Source organism: Mesocricetus auratus, unplaced genomic scaffold, assembly GCF_017639785.1.
Source record: "Mesocricetus auratus isolate SY011 unplaced genomic scaffold, BCM_Maur_2.0 Super-Scaffold_6730, whole genome shotgun sequence".
NCBI lineage: Eukaryota > Metazoa > Chordata > Mammalia > Rodentia > Cricetidae > Mesocricetus > Mesocricetus auratus.
In genome coordinates, this window is record NW_024429184.1 from 108,219,559 (window position 1) to 108,238,716 (window position 19,158).

At 39.9% G+C, this 19,158-nt stretch overlaps 1 protein-coding gene across 1 annotated transcript in view; it reads right to left on the reverse strand.

Moving 5' to 3' along the window:
• Positions 1-19,158, reverse strand: part of Commd10 (COMM domain containing 10) — a 119,553-nt gene that overhangs the window by 76,036 nt on the left and 24,359 nt on the right. The window contains exon 5 of the mRNA XM_005069134.4: positions 8,215-8,325. Coding sequence (XP_005069191.1) covers positions 8,215-8,325 — 111 coding nt within the window. The remainder of the gene's footprint in view (positions 1-8,214; positions 8,326-19,158) is intronic.

The window sequence follows — 19,158 nt, forward strand, 5'->3', positions numbered from 1 at the left end:
GAAGAGGAGGAAGATGAGGAGGAAGAAGATGAGGAAGAAGAGGAGGAAGAAGAGGAGGAAGAGGAAGAGGAGGAAGAGGAAGAAGAGGAAGAAGAAGAAGAAGAAAAGAAGAAGGTGGAATCAGAAGAGTTGCCAGCCAGATGAAGAGGAAGCAGGGCTTACAGGAAAGATTAAAGTCACAAGTCTCGGAGCAGCACATAGATTAATAGAAACTGGTTAATTTAAGTTGTAAGAGCTAGTTAGTTATAAGCCTGAGCTATCGGTGAAGCATTCATAATTAATATTAATCCTCTGAGTGGTATTTGGAAAGCAGCTTCCAAGACACAGAGAAACTCTGACTAGATTACAAGTTGTGACAAACTACACATGCCAGCAAAACTATTAATCACAATCAACAGAGAAAGAAAAACATTTCACAACAGAAAAAACTTCAATTTCAATTTACTAATCCAGCTCTACAGAAGGCACTAGAAGGAAAACTTCAGTCTGAAGAGAAGGTTAACTATACCAAGTAAACCCATAAGGACACAAGGAACAAATAATCAAGAAAACAGTTAATCGAACGAGAAAGAGCACACCACCACCAAGATGATATTACAGTTCTAAACATAAGTGCACCAAGCACAAGGGCACCAAAGCTCATGAAAGAAACACTACTATAGCTAAAATCACACATGGACCCAGACATAGTGATAGAGGTGTTGGCTTCAATACTCCACTCTTGCTAACAGGTCATCCAGACAGAAACTAGACAGAGAAATGCTGGTGTTAAAGGACATTATAAATAAAATGGCCTCATAGATATCTACAGGACAGTTCACTGAAATACTAATAATATTTTTTCTTCTCAGCATCTCATGAAACTTTCTTCAAAATTGGCCACATCTTAGAACACAGAACTATGTCTCAACAGATAGAAGAAAGCTGGAATAACATCCTATCTGACCAGCTTGGACTAAAACTGGATGTCAACAAGAGCAGGGACAGCAGAAAATATACTAACTCGTGGAAACTGAACAACTCACTTTTAATGAAAATTGTGTGAAGACAGAAGCTAAGAAGGAAATTTAAAACCTTTTTGAAATTGAGTGAAAATGAAAGCACAACCTACCCAAACCTATAGGACATAACGATGGCAATTCTAAGAGGCAAGGTAGTGCCTCTGAAAACCAGAGAGATGTCATATTAATCACTTAACAACACATCTCAAGGCTCTAAAACAAGCAACAACACCCTGAAAGAGTAGATGGAACAAAATAATTAAACTCAGGGATGAAATCAATGAAATTGAAACAAAAACAACAATACAAAGATCAATGAAATGAACAGTTGGTTCTTTCAGAAAATCAGCAAGATTGACAAACCTTTAACCAAATGAACCAAAAGACACAAAGAGTAGATCCAAACAAGGATGAAAGGGGGAAATATAAGTAGACATTAAAGAAATTCAGAGAATCATAACAACATGCTTTAAAAAATCTGTATTCCACCAAACTGGAAAACCTAAAAGAAATGGATGAATTTCTTGATATATATGACCTACCAAAGTTAAATCAAGATAAAATAGACAATTGGAAAAGAGCCATAAACCCTAGTGAAATCAAAGCAGTAATTAAAAATCTCCCAACCAAGAAATCCCAAGACCAGAGGGGTTTAGTGCAGAATTCTATTAGTTTCTCAGAGAAGAACTAACACCAATACTCTTCAAATTGTTCTACAAAATAAAACTGAAGGAACCTAATTCTTTTTATAAGCCTACTATTACCCTGATACCAAAGCCACACAAAGATCCAACAAAAGAAGAAAATTATAGACCAATATTCCTTATAAGCACAGATGCAAACATTTTCAATAAAATTCTTGCAAGACAAACCAAGAATACATCAAATAGTTATCTGCCATGATCAAGTTGGTTTCATCCCCAGAGAAGCACACTGACACTTCACTGAGAAAATATATTTTAGATGCTTTCATCACACACGAAAAAAGCTACCTATGGGGGGGGTGGTAAAAGCCACCCTATTTTGCTCAACTATAGTAATCACTTACTTCCTACATTTATGTTAACATAGTACATAGTACAACTTAAGTACATACAATAAAAAAGCATCCAGCAGGTATTAACAAAGAAATGAATTCGTTTCCACATTTGAATTGTGACCCCATCACATAGATCATCTTGACTACATTATCAAGAATAAGAAAGAATCCTTGTAGATCTCTGGAAATCTCACTAGTGCCAGATCTCCCCTCAAACCTAGAATGACTCACTCTATTATGGCATCTCTCATCCTGTTCTCTATTCTTTCCCCGACTCAACCTTCCTGCTCCCCCATGGCCTCCTCTCCCCTCCTCTTCTCCCCCTCTCTTTCTCCCAGCTCCCTCTCCCCTGCCCCCATACTATCAATCCACTCAGGAGATCCTGTCCCATTCCCCTTCTCTTGGTATCATGCATATCTCTCTTAGGGTCCTTCCTGTTTCCCAGACTCTCTGGTGGTGGGATTGTAGGCTGGCACTCTCCTGCTTCATGCCTAAAATCCATATATGAGTGAGTACATACTATGCTTGTCTTTTTGTGACTGGGTTACCTCACTTGGGATGGTTTCTCCTAGTGCCATCCATTTGCCTGCAAATTTCAAGATTCCATTTTTTTTTTCTGCTGAGTAGTACTCAATTGTGTAAATGTACCAAATTTTCTCTATCCACTCTTCAGTTGAGGGCCATCTAGGCTGCTTCCAGGTTCTGGTTATTACAAATAATGCTGCTATGAACATAGTGGAACAGATGCCCTTGTTGTATGAATGTGCATCTTTTGGGTATATGCCTAAGAGTGGAATTGTTGGATCTTTGGTAGACTGATTCCCATTTTCCTGAGGAGTCTTCATACTGATTTCCAAAGTGACTGTACCAACTGGCAATCTAAGCAATAGTGGAGAGGCCATCTTAAATGCCCTTCCCTGATAATGAGATTGATGACTACCTTGTATGCCATCCTAGAGCCTTCATCCAGTGGCTATGGAAGCAGAGGCAGACACCCAGAGCTAAACACTGAAATGAACTCCTGGAAACCAGTTGCAGAGTGGGAAGAGTGATGAGCAAAGGGGTCAAGACTGGGTGGGTGAAACCCACAGAAACAGCTGACCTGAACAAGTGGGAGCCCTTGGATCCCAGATTGATGGCTGAGAGGCTAGCATAGGACTGATCCAGACCCCCCTGAACGTGGGTGTCAGTGAGGAGGCCTCAGCATTCTTTGGGGCCTCGGGTACTAGATCAGTATTTATTCCTGGCATCCAAAAGGACTTTGGGAGTCCATTCCATACAGAGGGATGCTCTCTCAGGCTGGACACATGGGGGAGGGCCTCGTCCCTGCCTGGAATGATAAGACAGACTTTGGAGATCCCCCATGGAGGGCCTCACCCTCCCTGGAGAGCAGAGTGGGGACTGGGGAGTTGGGGGTTAGGCTGAGGGGGCGGGGGTGAAAGGGAGGGAGCTGGGATTGACATGTGAAGCAAGCTTGTTTCTAATTTAAATTTAAAAAAAGGAAAAAAAGAATAAGAAAGCATCCTTTAACGTGACTTATGCTAATAAAGATGTGCTATAGGATACCTTAAAATGCATTTAGGAAATTCCGGCCTATATTTGAGAACATCTTATAAAAAACCTGTAGGTACATCTAATTCAATCTATACTACATTACCCTTAAGGGTATCAAAGTATTTTAAATTCCCATAATAAGAGTTCAAGATTTGACGAGCACATATTTTTTTTCTTATTGAGACATCTATCTTAAATAAATCAGAATATGTTTCCCCTTTAAGTAACAGAGTCTGTTTTAAAGGCATCATGCAATGACATAATCTAATCCTTATACCAAGATTTTCTTTTTTAAAAAGTAGGTCCTATTGAAATATCATCCATACAGAAACATACATTTGTTATGCAGAAGTAAAAGAGTATCTCTCAATGATGAAGCATCTCCTGTCCTAACTGAATTTCATAAAGGAAAGGAAACAGGAAGCAGAATCTATATAATCTTGAGAAGAAAAAGATCAATAAAGCCATGAATTTAAAATATGTGTACACATTACAGAATGGACCACATCAGTAAAAAGGAAAATAATCCAGAACCCACAATAAACATTGCAGTGAAATGGCCTGGCTTCAAATTCTGCATGTACACATGACTAGCCTTGTGGCCTTGGAAACTGATCTAACCTCTCTGAATTTCCCTTTCTCCATCTATCAAACAATCACATTCATTACTGGAAGAGGTGCTTTAAACACCGAAGTCTGACAATATCTAGTGTCTAGTCAGAGCAAACGTGTAAATGGTGGGAGGTAGTTCGTGGTAGAGCACATGGCTAGCATGTAAAGGCCCTGAGTTCTGTTCCCAGCGTACTAGAAAAAAACTACAAACAGTAAGAGTAAAGCTTGTTTTCTCCAATCAGCTGGAAATGAGAAAACATCCACCTCAGAAGCCAGCATGAAAAGATCCACATTTACTCAAAATCATAATTACCTATCCGTAAATATCTTCTGTACCCTAAGTCAAGTCCAGTTTAACTTTAAAAGAAATGAAAGTTTACTATGAAAGTAATTTTATCTTGGTTGTAGATAGAAAATGAAACACAATTTTAATCTCTACATTAATAAAATAGGATTCTGTTGAGTAACAAACTGATAAGGAAATTAAATGTGTATTTTAAGTATTTTTGTGTTTTTAGAATATTTGAAGTATTGATGATATTCAAAATTACCAACACTTGTTAGAAAAAACACTGTATTCTTCACAATTTATTTTTTTTTTAATTCAACAGACTATAATTAGCCTGAAAGTAGTTTAAACTATTACCCAACGGAGCCATTCATTTATCTTGGGGATTATTTTATTCCATGTTCTTGTAAAGAACTAAGTGTAAGTGACAGAATGAAACAAAAAAGTCAGCAGTGCAGAAAGCTTTTTAATAAATTACATTTTGGCAAATGATCACAGGCAAATTAACAAAGGCTGACTCATGCTGATCTCATTTATTTGTTCTATACATATCTGATTAATCGGCATTAATTCTGCTGATGGAAACAGGAGAACTCTATTGTTATATACAGATTAGAAATGTAAACACTTAGCATTTCCCACAACTACTTTGAATGTTATGTTAAATAACATTGTGAATCCCAGTAATGGTTAGGCAGGCAAAGCGCTCTACTGCCCCCTAATGAAATAAACCAAACCAAACCATAACAAAACAAGAAAACTTTATTCTAAAGTATCTGTGAACCAGAAAATTGTCTTACTTTGCAGAATGCATTCGAGAGATACAAAGGGCATTAGCTGAAAATAACTACACTATAGATCTGTCCAAAAGCTACAATCATCCATTTTTCATGATAAAATTAGTAGCAAAACAGGAAAGCCTTGAGACAGAAATATTCTTAGGGCAAAGATAACACAGTCAAACAATGTTATCTAGAATGATAGCAAATGAAAACTCCATTGCAAGCTACACATTCATGGGCATGCAGTAAGCAACACTAGGAAAAGCAGCTCCTTAGAAACCACTCTTTGCTACATTACACCATGTGAACACTGCCCAGATAGTCTCTCCTTTACATCAACTCTAATCCCCTCAGGATCTCAGAACATGTATATTTTTCCAGGTAACGATGCCATGAAACACATATTTAAAAGAATTCCTACCTACAGCTTACTATTTTACATAAATGGTTTTTCAATCTGATAATTTTGTAATTTGTGGTCCTTTCCATTATAACTCAAGTAGCCCTAACTTCTAATATTTTAATAGCAGCTCTTCCTTCAGTAAATGTAGTTTCCACAACCTGCTCCATGCCCCTGCTATTCACTACAGACTATCAGCAATTCCTGAATTCTCGTTTCCGCACACAGGAAACAGACAGAGGGCACAATACAGTTTGTGGTATTTAATAACAGAAATTACGCAAACAGTAACATCCACATGAAGCAGAAACAAGAAGAATAAAACCATGACAATAGGAGAAAGTAAACAAAAAAAATTCAACTCAAGGCAGAACTGGGCAGTTTGCTGAGGAGACAATGTAGCTGTCAACTGTTCCTTGAGGCACAGAATCTCTTGGACCCAGCATGTTTTACATTTCATTGTGTACCTAGTGTCTATGAAATATTAGCTGGGTCAAGTCCACACGGCGCCATGGGAAGGGGCAATATCAAGAAATTCTCAAATCTGCACACAGGATATGCTGCTTGCCTTGCTCTTCTACTGGGAAAGACAGTGGTTGTCTATTTCTGCATGTTACAGGGCTAATAATGCTCATCTGTAATAAGAGCCAATCAAAGTTTCAAAAGAGCAACAAATGGACAAAAGTAAATATACTTAAACCCATATCACAAATGATCTAGATTTCACATCTGTATTGACTTCCCGGAGAGCAGCATGAATTTTAAGAAAGACTGTCTTGCTAGAAGCATTATTCCCTCATTCCCACTGCTTCATGATGAAATGGACACGCAGGCATACGGCCATGGTTTTAAGTCTATGTGATGGTGCTGGGGGCCTTGGGCATCACAAAGCGAAGCACCACGAAAGCCCTGGGGTTTAAAGCACATCTAATATTTGGTAAAAATAATATCCCCTATCTCACATAGTGCTGTGGCTCTGTAGGTACTCGGAGTTTACACATAGTAGTCATAAGAGATAAAACAGAGACAGCTCAGAGCTACTTAAATATGCCTCTGTTCAGTCATGGTGAGCCCCAGCCTACTCCAGTGCCTTCCAGACCATTCCCCCAAACCTAAAGGAATACCTTCCTTGGTTCACAGGAGGGAAAGGGACTTCCCAGGCTGTCCTTTTGCTCTTGAATTCCCAGGAAGCATAAGTATTAAAAGTACATCAAGAAAAAGAGAGAGATGATGACATATGAAACAGAAAAGAAAATGACAATAACTACATTAGCAAATAAATTTAGTAAGAACTTTGGCATGAAGCAAATGCCTTGGCTGACTGATTGATACATTTTAGCTCCCCATACTGTATTGATGATGGTGATGATAATAGCTAGTACTTACTGAGCATTTACCACATTGGCTAAGTGCTTTATACACAGTAGGCTTGTAATCCTCACAGAAACCCTGTAAGACACACACTAAATGATACAAGAAAGAGTCTTACAAAGATTAGGTATAATGCTGCAATTATGTAACTAAGTTGCAGCACAATCAATAAGTCTCAACTTGACACTTGACTAGTAAGTTTGTATTATTTTCCAGTGGAAAATGTGTGAAAGGAAATTATTTTCAAACATTGCATTAAACTAATACATTATATATAAGACAAATCATATTAATACTTTATGGTTGAATATACTGGGCTGGCCAGTAGTCCAATTCTTCAAAAAGACACAAATACGTATGATATAATAAGTAATTGTGAACACACTATCAAAATACATCCTATTCCATTATAAACACCACTACCGGGGGAAAAAAAAACATTCATCCACTGTAAGCTCTCCATCCTCAGATCTCCCGTACCCAGCTCTATTCAAACATCTCAAGAAAATACAAAGTCTCACCTCCTGAGGAAAGGTTTATTCTCCTTTTCTATCTTAAAAGGTAATTACAGTGTAAAACGTGATAGATAGTTCTCATTATAGCTGAAACCTGTTTCTCTACATCCCACAGTAGGGAGCCTCCCACAGCACTTCCTTCACCTTCGACAATTATGTTCAGGCTTCTCCAAAACTGATACTAAAGGAGGAGCTGCCCTATGATGTAAACTAATGCAAGACCTATCTTGCAAGAGTTAGGATTTAAACACGTGAACGAATATTCCCAATTCACATTATCCGACTGGCTCACGCACTGGCTGGACAACAACAAATGTCCCTTTCCCTTTATGCACGCAGTGTACAGTTTAAAACACACACACACACACACACACACACACACACACACACACACACACACACACACACACACACACGCCCATGTACCCGTACACCGGGGCATCAAAAACAGTAATTTCGCAGGGACTCCATTACATTTTTACTTCATGCAATTAAAAGACATTATAAAGTGGTCTATAAGGGAAGCACACTGCAAGACGGGCTGTTGTCGCTGATTTACACTTGCTTTTAAGGCCAGCCTCCTCTATCAATGAGGTACAAGACCTACCTACCAAACAAAATACCTCACTTCCCTAGGGCGCGGTTTCTCACCTTGGAGTCTTCCTGGCTCACTCCCAGTTGCAGCACGGCCTGAGGAGACTGCAGCTTTGCTTGGGTCGAGTGGGCCATTTGCAGGTTAAGCTGCCACGCCACTGTCTCGAGCTACAAAAGACAAGTGGATTGGGTTCAGATGGTACAGAAGAAGAAAGCAGTCGACGCTAAGCACATTTCTACTCTGAAGGAATCAACACAAATAGCCTAGACTTAATGGAAAGTCAATTCGAGGCTCCTTTAACCCAAAATCTCTGTACTTTCCCTGTAGACTCTGTAGATCAGCCTCTTGTCATACCTGTCAAATCCAACAGTAAAAGTGGTCTGGACAGACTACAAAATAAAAATCCTAAGCTAATGTGACCCTGGATGTTTCTCAAACCCATCACGTAGCCCAGGATGGCCTTCAACTCCTGATCTTCCTGCCTTGCCTCCCAAGTACTGTAATTACTAGCATGTGCCACCATATCCCAATGGTTTTTAAAACCTTACTGTTATTTTAAGATAGCATTTTAAAACCTCACATTTTTAAAAAATACAAATTTCAACTCATAAATAGTGTATTTTGGTGAAAATCCTTTACTGATCTCACACTGTCATTAAAAACTCTGTGTTAGATGGAGCACAAATCAGGCTTTTTTTCCCCCCTCATCCCTCCTTCCTTTCTTTTTTCCCTTCTGTTTAGAAGGAAACTAAAATATCCAGACACAAGGTTCACACCATGAGGCAGAGTCAGCAAACAGATATACCAGAGAGGTCATTATACTTTCCAAAGTACCTTAACTGACTATGGCTCCCAATTATGGTAGAAACTAATTGTTTCCTTTGAATTTACCAACACAGACTACAAGTTAATCAGGTAGGACAAAATTAGGAGAGAAAGACTATGGCAGTTTAGGGTTCCCTTTGAAACATTACACAGCAGAAACAACTCTATGGGACTTGACTTAGCAGTGTGATCATGTAGTTTTAGATTCAGTTCCCTACACATCTCGGGTTCCAAGCTTTCTGAAGAGCAGTGGTTACATGCCTCTGACAACACTGCCTTCAAGATAGTTTAGCCACCTGTGCTACCCAGTCTCACATTGCTTGCTGGATCAGAATAGTAATCACTTAACTTGAAAGAGTACTGAACAGACACAGCAGCGACTCGATGTCAAGCTAGATGGAGCGCAATGAACGTATCATCAGTGTTGAGAGCCAGGGATGAGAAAGCAGACACATGTCTGCTTCTCCCAGGTCCTTCAGCGCTGTAAAAGGGAACATAACCATAGCCCCTAACAAGTAAGAACTCACTTTAAAGGTGTGGACTAAGAATTCTTAGCATGCTGATTGCCAACACTGATTGGAAGAGTCTCTAGAATGCTGTCCAATATGAGCCTGCCTCTGTTTCCAACAGTCACAAGAACAGGCCTCCAAACACGCCAACACACCATGTCCTCAGCAAAAGCACCTTCCAGGTATTCACATGGACCTGTGAGTATTTCTTGACCTTACTGGCTGACCCCATCCATGCTGTAGATTAATGCACACCTGGTTGCTGCCTACCATTGGTGTGAAACAACCAGACAGAGCCCAGAGCTTGACCACCCAGCTTTGGGTCACATGTAAGCCATTGCTTTCTCATCCCTGGCTAAGGCAGGGTCTCGTGATCTCCATTCCCTTGTACAAAACAGAAGTCCATCTACCTGAAACATCTGTTTATCAACCTCCTTAATGGGTACCAAAACAGGAAATGTGCATTACAGTGTTTGTGCCATTTAAAGCATTATAAATACAAGGCATTTTAGTCACCTAACCTTTCGGTATCTCTCATGTAGTCGTCAGTACAGACTGTCATGATACATCTCTTTACAAACTGCCACAAACTGTCTCTTAACTGGGTCCCTATCTTCATTCACTATTATCTCAAGATTCCATTTTCCCTCTTCAAAGACTCAGTAACTATCATAAAAAACAAATCTAAAATTTTAAGTCTGGCATATATATTTCATCAAATTCAAGAACTAACTACATTTCCAATCACGTGCTGTAACATACCTTAATAATTGTCTATAACCCTGCATGATGAACTGCATGTGAGTCCCAGTGTGCACAATGCTAGCTGCTTGTCTGCTCTTCGGCGCCTATGTCACTTCTGTGGTTTCTCTCCTTCCCTTCCCTCTGTAGTCGGGCACCCTGCCTCTCAGGACACCGTTTCAGTATACTATAACATTCTACGTCTCTTCTCAGGGTCAACTGCAAATTCCATCATGATGAAGCAGGGATCAACCATCTTCATACCCCTGCAACCTGCAACCTGCAACAGGGGTGTGTGTGTGTGTGTGTGTGTGTGTGAGCGTGTGTGCTTTCAAGAAGGAGTAGTCACACAAAAATCAATGGCAGAAGAGGGAGCAAAAACTCAGTTGTATTTTCAACTAATTATGGCTTTTTAAGAAGTATTGTAACTTAGTCAGACAGCATTTGCTTGATCACTTGGTGTCTCTGTCCCTCCCCACCCCCACAGAGAGAGAGAGAGAGAGAGAGAGAGAGAGAGAGAGGGGGAGAGAAAGAGAGTTACATTTGCTATCTATAGACCAAAGCATGCCCAACAGATACTTTTCTATGAAAATTAAGCATTACCAACATCTGCCATTTGGTTTAGTAACGGTCAAGAATGTGAACTGTGGGGTTTCCAAGTTGACCTTAATTCAGGAAGTGACGTCTCTGAGCTTCAATGGACACTGAGGGAATCTCACCAGTGAGTAGCCTCAGTGTCGTCTCCTACCTTTTCCACACCTGTGTCTGCCTGACCCTCAGCATTCACACCCGAGCATCCATTCACACCACAGCTATTATGACTCTGAAAACACAGCTTAACCTTTAATCATTAATACAGACTACTATGCATTTTGACTTTGAAGCTTAAACACATAAAATTTTAAACTGATACATTTGTTACATGCTTTTTATGCATACTTATTTTGGAAAATTATTAAAAAGCTATGAGTCATTTGAGAAAAAGGTAAAACTTTACTTCTAAAAGTTATTAGGTGGGGACCTATCACTTGATAACTGAAAGGTTTAGAATATTATCTTCTAATAAATACACACATATTTACAAATGTATACAATTTCAGAAGCTTCTCCACCACCCTTTCCCCAAGTAAAAAACTGACAGTAACAGTGGCCTTGACTAGTCATGGGAGAGAAATTCTGAGTGCTTGTGAGAAAACTTCAAGAAAAGAAGAGTCCTGTGACCTCAGTATCTTCACAGACACAGAATTGGTCTTGAAATGTGCTTCCATGCCCTTGCAGGTAAAGCGGGTGGCGGCGAGTCTGCTTTAGATGATTCATCACAACTGGCTGTTGTCATTTGTTTGTATGCCAACCTAAGAATAATAGGTATAGAAGAAGGTGAAGAAACCCAACTCAAAAGGTCAGAAAACATATTCAACAAAATCATAGAAGAAAGCATTCCCAACCTAAAGAAAGACATGCCAATGAAGGTACAAGAAGCTTACAGAACACCAAATAGAGTGGACCATTAAAAAAAAAAAAAAAAAAAAAAAACAATCCCGCCACCACTAACAATCAAGACCCAAACATAGAGAATAAAGAAAGAATATTAAGAGAAGCTAAAGAAAAAGGTCAAGTAACATATAAAGGCAAACCTATCAGAATTACACCTGACTTCTCCATGGAAACTCTGAAAGCCAGAAGGTCCTGGATAGATATTCTACCAACATTAAGAGACCATGGATGCCAGCCAAGACTGCTATACCCAGCAAAGCTTTCAATCACTATAGATGGAGAAAACAATATATTCCATGACAAAACCAGATTCAAACAATACGCATCCGCTAACCCAGCCCTACAGAAAGTTCTTGAAGGAAAACTCCAACCCAAGGAAGTTAACTACAACCAGAAAAACATAGGCAATATATAATCCCACCTTACCAACAGCCAAAAGAAAAAATGGGTGGAAATCCACATATAATTCCACTACCATCAACCATTCCAAAACAAATAAGAATGAGCAATCAATGGTCATTAATATCCCTCAATATTAACGGTCTTAACTCGCCCATAAAGAGACACAGACTAACAGAATGAATTCGAAGACAGAACCCATCCTTCTGCTGCATACAAGAAACACACCTCAGCCTCAAAGACAGATGTTACCTCAGAGTTAAAGGTTGGGAAAAGATTTTCAAATCAAATGGACCCAAGAAACAAGCAGGGGTAGCAATCCTAATATCTAACAAATTAGACTTTAAAATACAATCAATCAAAAGTGATGAAGGAGGTCTTTACATACTCATCACAGGAGAAATCCACCAAGATGAATTCTCGGTTCTGAACATCTGTGCCCCAAATACAAAGGTATCCACGTTCATAAAAGAAACATTACTAAAACTCAAATAACATATATAGCCCCACACACTTATAGTGGGAGACTTCAACACCCCACTCTCATCACTAGACAGGACTATCAGACAGAAACTTAACAAAGAAGCAAAGGGGCTAATAGAAGTTACGACCCAATTGGGATTAATAGACATCTATAGAACATCCCATCCAAATAAAAAGGAATATACCTTCTTCTCAGCACCACATGAAACCATTTCAAAAATTGACCACATACTTGGCAAAATATCAAACCTCAACAGGTACAAAAAAAATTGGAATAACTCCATGTGTCTTATCAGACCACCATGCTTTAAAGTTAGAGTTCAACAACAACACAAATTGCAGAAACCCTACAAACTCATGGAAATTGAATAATGCACAATTGCACCATTCCTGGATCAATGAAGAAATAAAAAATAAATTAAAGACTTTCTAGAATTCAATGAGAATGAAGACACAACATACCCAAACCTATGGGACACTTTGAAAGCAGTGCTACAAGGGAAGTTCATAGCACTAAGTGCCCACATGAAGAACCTGGAGGACAGTTACATAGAGAATTAACAGCACAGCTGAAAGCTCTAGAACACAAAGAAGCAAACTCACCCAGGAGGAGTAGACACCAGGAAATATTCAAACTGAGAGCTGAAATGAATAAAGTAGAAACTAGGAAAACAATACAAAGAATCAATGCAGCGAAGAGTTGGTTCTTTGAGAAAATCAACAAGATAGACAAAACTTTGTCCAAACTTACCAAACGGCAGAGTGTGAACATGCAAATTGACAAAATCAGAAACAAAAAGGACATAACAACAGACACTAAGGAAATTCAGAGAATCATCAGGTCATACTTTGAAAACTTGTAATCCACAAAATTCAAAAATTTAAAGGAAATGACATTTTTCTGGATACCTATCACTTGCCAAAATTAAATCAAGAACAGATAAGCAATTTGAATAGACCTATAATCCCTAATGAAATAGAAGCAGTCATCAAAAGCCTCCCAACCGAAAAAAGCCCAAGTCCACATGGCCTCAGTACAGAATTCTACCAGAAATTCAAAGAACAGCTTATAGAAATTCTTCTCAAAGTATTCCATGCAATAGAAGCAGAAGGGTCTTTGCCAAACTCTTTGTAAGAGGCTTCAATAACCTTGATACCCAAGCCACACAAAGACACAGCTAAGAAAGAGAACTTCAGACCAATATCCCTCATGAACATTGATGCAAAAATACGCAATAAAATATTGGCAAATCGGATCCGAGAAGACATCAGAAAACTCATCCACCATGACCAAGTTGGCTTCATTCCAGGGATACAGGGATGGTTCAACATACAAAAATCCATCAATGTAATCCACCATATAGACTAGCTAAGAAACAAAGTCACATGATCATTTCACTAGATGCTGAAAAAGCCTTTGATAAAATCCAACACCCCTTCATGATAAAGGTCTTGGAGAGATTCGGGATAACAGGAACATACCTAAACATAATAAAAGCTATATACAGCAAACCAACAGCCAATATCAAACTAAATGCACAGAAACTCAACGCAATTCCCCTAAAATCAGGAACAAGACAAGGCTGTCCACTCTCTCCATACCTCTTCAATATTGTACTTGAAGCTCTAGCTAGAGCAATACAACAACAAAAGGAGATCAAGGGGATACATATTGGAAAGGAAGAGGTCAAACTTTCATTATTTGCAGATGATACGATAGTTTACATAAGGGATCCAAAAAATTCTACCAGGGAACTTCTACAAGTGATAAATACTTTCAGCAAAGTGGCAAGATACAAGATCAACTCAAGAAAATCAGTAGCCCTACTATATACAGATGATAAAAGGGCTGAAAAAGAAATCAGAGAAATATCACCCTTTACAATTGTCACAAACAACATACAATACCTTGGGGTAACACTAACCAAACAAGTAAAAGACCTGTATCACAAGAACTTTGAGTCTTTACAGAAAGAAATTAAAGAAGACACCAGAAAATGGAAAGATCTCCCATGCTCTTGGATAGGTAGGATCAATGTAGTAAAAAGGGCGATCCTGCCAAAAGCAATCTACCGATTCAATGCAATCTCCATTAAAATCCCAGCACAATTCTTCACAGACCTTGAAAGAACAATAATCAACTTTGTATGGAAAAACAAAAGACCCAGGATATTCAAAACGACCCTATTCAACAAAGCAACGTCCAGAGGCATCACCATCCCTGATTTCAAGCTCTATTATAGAGCTATAATCCTGAGGGAACAGCTTGGTATTGGCACAGGTAGACCAATGGAATAGAATTGAACACCCTGATATTAACCTATACATGTAAGAACATCTGATCTTCGACAAAGAAGCTAAAAATATACAATGGAAAAAAGAAAGCATCTTCAACAAATTGTGCTGGCATAACTGGATGCTGGCATGTAGGAGAATGCGGATAGATTCATGTCTATTGCCATGCAAAAAACTTAAGTCCAAATGGAGCAAAGACCTCAACACAAATCCAGCCACACTGAACCTCTTAGAAGAGAAAGTAGGAGGTACCCTTGAATGAATTGGCACAGGAGACCGCTTCCTGAACATAACACCAGGTCAACAATTAACACATGGGACCTCCTGAAACTGAGAAGCTTCTGTAAGGCAAAGGACACAGTCAACAAGACAAAAAGGCAGCCCACAGAATGGGAAAAGATTTTCACCAACCCTACATCTGACAGAGGGCTGATCTCTAAAATTACAAAGAACTCAAGAAGCAAGTCTCCAAAACACCAAAGGATTCAATTAAAAAGTGGGCTACAGAACTACATAGAGAATTCTCAATAGAAGAGTCTAAAATGGCTGAGAGGCCCTTGAGAAAGTGCTCAACATCCCTAGCTATCAGGGAAATACAAATCAAAACAACTCTGAGATACCATCTTACTCATGTCAGAATGGCTAAAATCAAAAACATCTGGAGGGGATGTGGAGAAAAGGAAATACTCCTCCACTGCTGGTAGGAGTGCCAACTCGTACAGCCACTTTGGAAATCAGCATGGAGATTCCTCAGAAAAATGGGAATCAGCCTACCACAAGACCCAGCTAGTCCACTCTTAGGCATATACCCAAAAGATGCATATTCATACAATAAGGTTGTCTGTTCCACTGTATTCATAGCAGCATTATTTGTAATAGCCAGAACCTGGAATCAACCTAGATGCCCCTCAACTGAAGAGTGGATACAGAAAATGTGGTACATTTACACAATGGAGTACTATTCAGTAGAAAAAAATGGAATCTTGAAATTTGCAGGCAAATGGATTGTACTAGAAGAAACTATCTTGAATGAGGTAACCCAGTGACAAAAAGAGAAAAATGATATGTACTCACTCATATGGATTTTAGACATGGAGCATCAATCCCACTGCCAGAGAGTCTGGGAAACAGAACCTTCAACCAATGACTGATGGAAACAGAGGCAGACACCCACAGCTGAACACTGAGCTGAACTCAAGGAACCAGTGACAGAGAGGGAGGACTGATGAGCAATGGGGTTAAGACTGGACTTGTTTAACCCCCAAAAATAGCTGACCTGAACAAGGTGGAGCTCTTGGACCCCAGACTGATGGCTGGGAGTCCAGCATGGGACCGATTCAGAACCCCTGAATGTGAGTGTCAGTGAGGAGACCTAGGCAATCTATTGGGCCTTGGGTAGTAGATCAGTATTTATCCCTGGCACACAAATGGACTTTGGGTGCCCATCCCACAATGAGAGATGCTCTTTCAGCATGGACTCTTGGGGGAGGGCCTAGGCCCTGCCCTGGATGAAATGACAGACTCTGGAGATCCCCCATGGAGGGCCTCAGTCTCCCTGGGGAAAGGAGTGGGGATTAGGTGAGGGGGAAGGGGGGACTGGTGGGAGGGGGTGGGAAGAGGGAGAGGGAGCTGGGATTGACATGTGAAGCAACCTTGTTTCCAATTTAAACTTAAAAATTAAAATTAAAATAAAAAAAAGGACTGAGTGTCATCTGCGATGTCACACAGAAGTTAAGGACGCGATTCAGCTGGAAGAGTGCTAGCCTGACCCGCACAAGGCCCTGGGGTCCCCAGCAAGCCCTCCACCCACTATGGTAGTGCATTCCTGGAATCCCAGTGCCCAGGAGTAGAAGCAGGAGGCCCAAAGGTTCAAGGATATCCTCGACAGCCCAGTGAGAATCTGACAGCGGCCTGGGCTAAAGGTCCTGTCTGAAAAAGCAAAGGCGGATCTGAGTTGTTCACAGTTGTCAACATAGACATCAGAGTATCATGTTACAAAGAGGGAAACAAGTTCACTGTGGAAAGCTTTCACCATCTAACCCAAGAGGCCAAAATTAACATGACCCCAAACTAGGAAACAGTTGTCTAGAGCCTAAAGTTTACATACTGTGATGGCAACAAGACCATTCTATAGTAGACTAATAAAAACTTCACAGCCAAAATTAGATCATGAAGAAACTATAGAAAATTGTAAACTAAGGACTATCCTACAAAACAAATTGTATGTATATATCAAAAACATAAATGTGTTAAAAGAAAAACTAAAAGAAATAACTCCTTATATTGCTTGAAAGATGTTATTTGCAGCGTTTACAACAAGCATTGGCAATACTAGGAAGTCAGGGCAAGAACTGGAGGTAGAACATGGACACAGGAGCTAACACAGAGGCCATGGAGAGGAGCTGTTTACTGGTTTGCTGCTTGTGGCTTGTTCAGCATGCTTTCTCAGACAACCTAGGAGAAACAGCCCAGGATTAATACCACATAAGTAATTAGTCAAGAAAGTGGCCCAAAGATTCGCCTACAGGACAGTCTGATGGAGACATTTTCTCAGCTGAGGTTCCCTCTTCCCTGATAACTCCAGTTTGTGACAAGTTGGCAAAAACCTGTCCCACACAGGGTCTTTGTATCTTCAAATTATGGATTTAAATGTCAGTAAAAACAATGTTAAACACATGGAGAATAAACCAATATTTTAAATGTGCTTTAAACTTATTCCAGAACTGTAAAAACATTACCACCTAACAAACATAGCTTCTTACTTGGTAATGTTACTAATTAGTTAGTTGATAAATGACTTCTCTCTCCTATGTCCATGTAGAAAGTTCAATGAAATATTAACTTCTAATTACTCTATAAAACAAAATTCTGAACGTGGTCCCGATTAACAAAGCTGGCTAATATAGCCCTATAAAACTAAAAACTAATAAAAATGGTTGGAAAGATGGCTCAGTCGGTAAAGCACCCGCCATGCGGATCCCCACCACCCAGGTAAAAGGCAGGGCATGAACAGGGACCGAAGAGCCCTGGTGCTCACTGGCCAGCCAGGCTAACTGCCAATGAGCTATGGGCTCGGTGAAAGACCTGATCTCAAAACAGAGTGGTAACGGAAGACACCTGATACCAGATTCTGGCCTCTACACACTCTGTCTCTCTCCGTCTCTCTCTCTCTCTGTGTCTCTCTCTCTGTCTGTCTCTCTGTCCCTCCCTCCCTCCCTCCCTCCGTCTTTCCTCTCTGGTAAACAATAAGTTAGCAGATACATTTTAACTAGTAGCTCTCCAAAACTAACTGCATTAAAAGTTTTTGGATGGGAGAAAAGAGATACCACACAGCTAGCATACATAAAAAGGCTGCCTGGCTATATTAGTATCAGACAGGGCAAACTTCAAGTCAAAGGAATCACTTCAAGGTCATTTACTATAAAGGCTCAGTAACAGGAAGCAGCACGGACATGGTCAGTAAAGACAGCAAAGCCTTCACGCTGACACGCAGGCTGTCTGGGTTTACTGGTACATTTCAATGAGGGAAAGATGAAGACAAAAGGCAGGAATTATGCTTTTCCTGAACCCAGGTTTAAAAGAAATATCCATTATTTTCTTCAACGCTAGCAATAGAGGGAAAGAGAAATTGTTTGAAAAAGGAAAAGGTACATCGTTTGAACATTCCTGATCCAGAAATCCAGTCACCAAAAATGGCTCAAAATCTGGTAATTTTGCTTTAATAATGTGCCACACAAGAGCTTGGAATTTGGGGCATTTCAAATTACACACTTCACTCTGCACATGCCCCACTGGTAAAGTGGCAAATAGGCCCGAAAATGAAGACCATGAAGTCTGGAATATTTGCAGTCACGAGCATTTCTGATGAGGCACACCGGACCTGGCCTGGAAAATATGGGGATTTTCAAAGGACACTGGGCAAATATGGTGCCACAAAGACCTAAGCAGCACAGTGTGTCTCTTTAGGCGTGCTTGAGGCAAATCATGTGAGCTGCGATTTCCAGGTGCCATCTTCAGAGACAGAAGCAAATATCAGATACCAAGTTCTTAGGCAGAGAGCATTTTCCTGGTCTGTGTGGGCAGACTATAAAATGGAGATCCTGCTCTCCAGCCCTCTCTTTCAGGTCAAGATCACTGTCAATTGTCTTTATCATAATTCCCTTAGTCTCTCTTAAGCTTTTCTTTTTTCTCTTGCTTTTGTTTTGTTTTGTTCTTGGTAGACCAAGCTGGCTTCAAACTCACAGAGATCGGCCT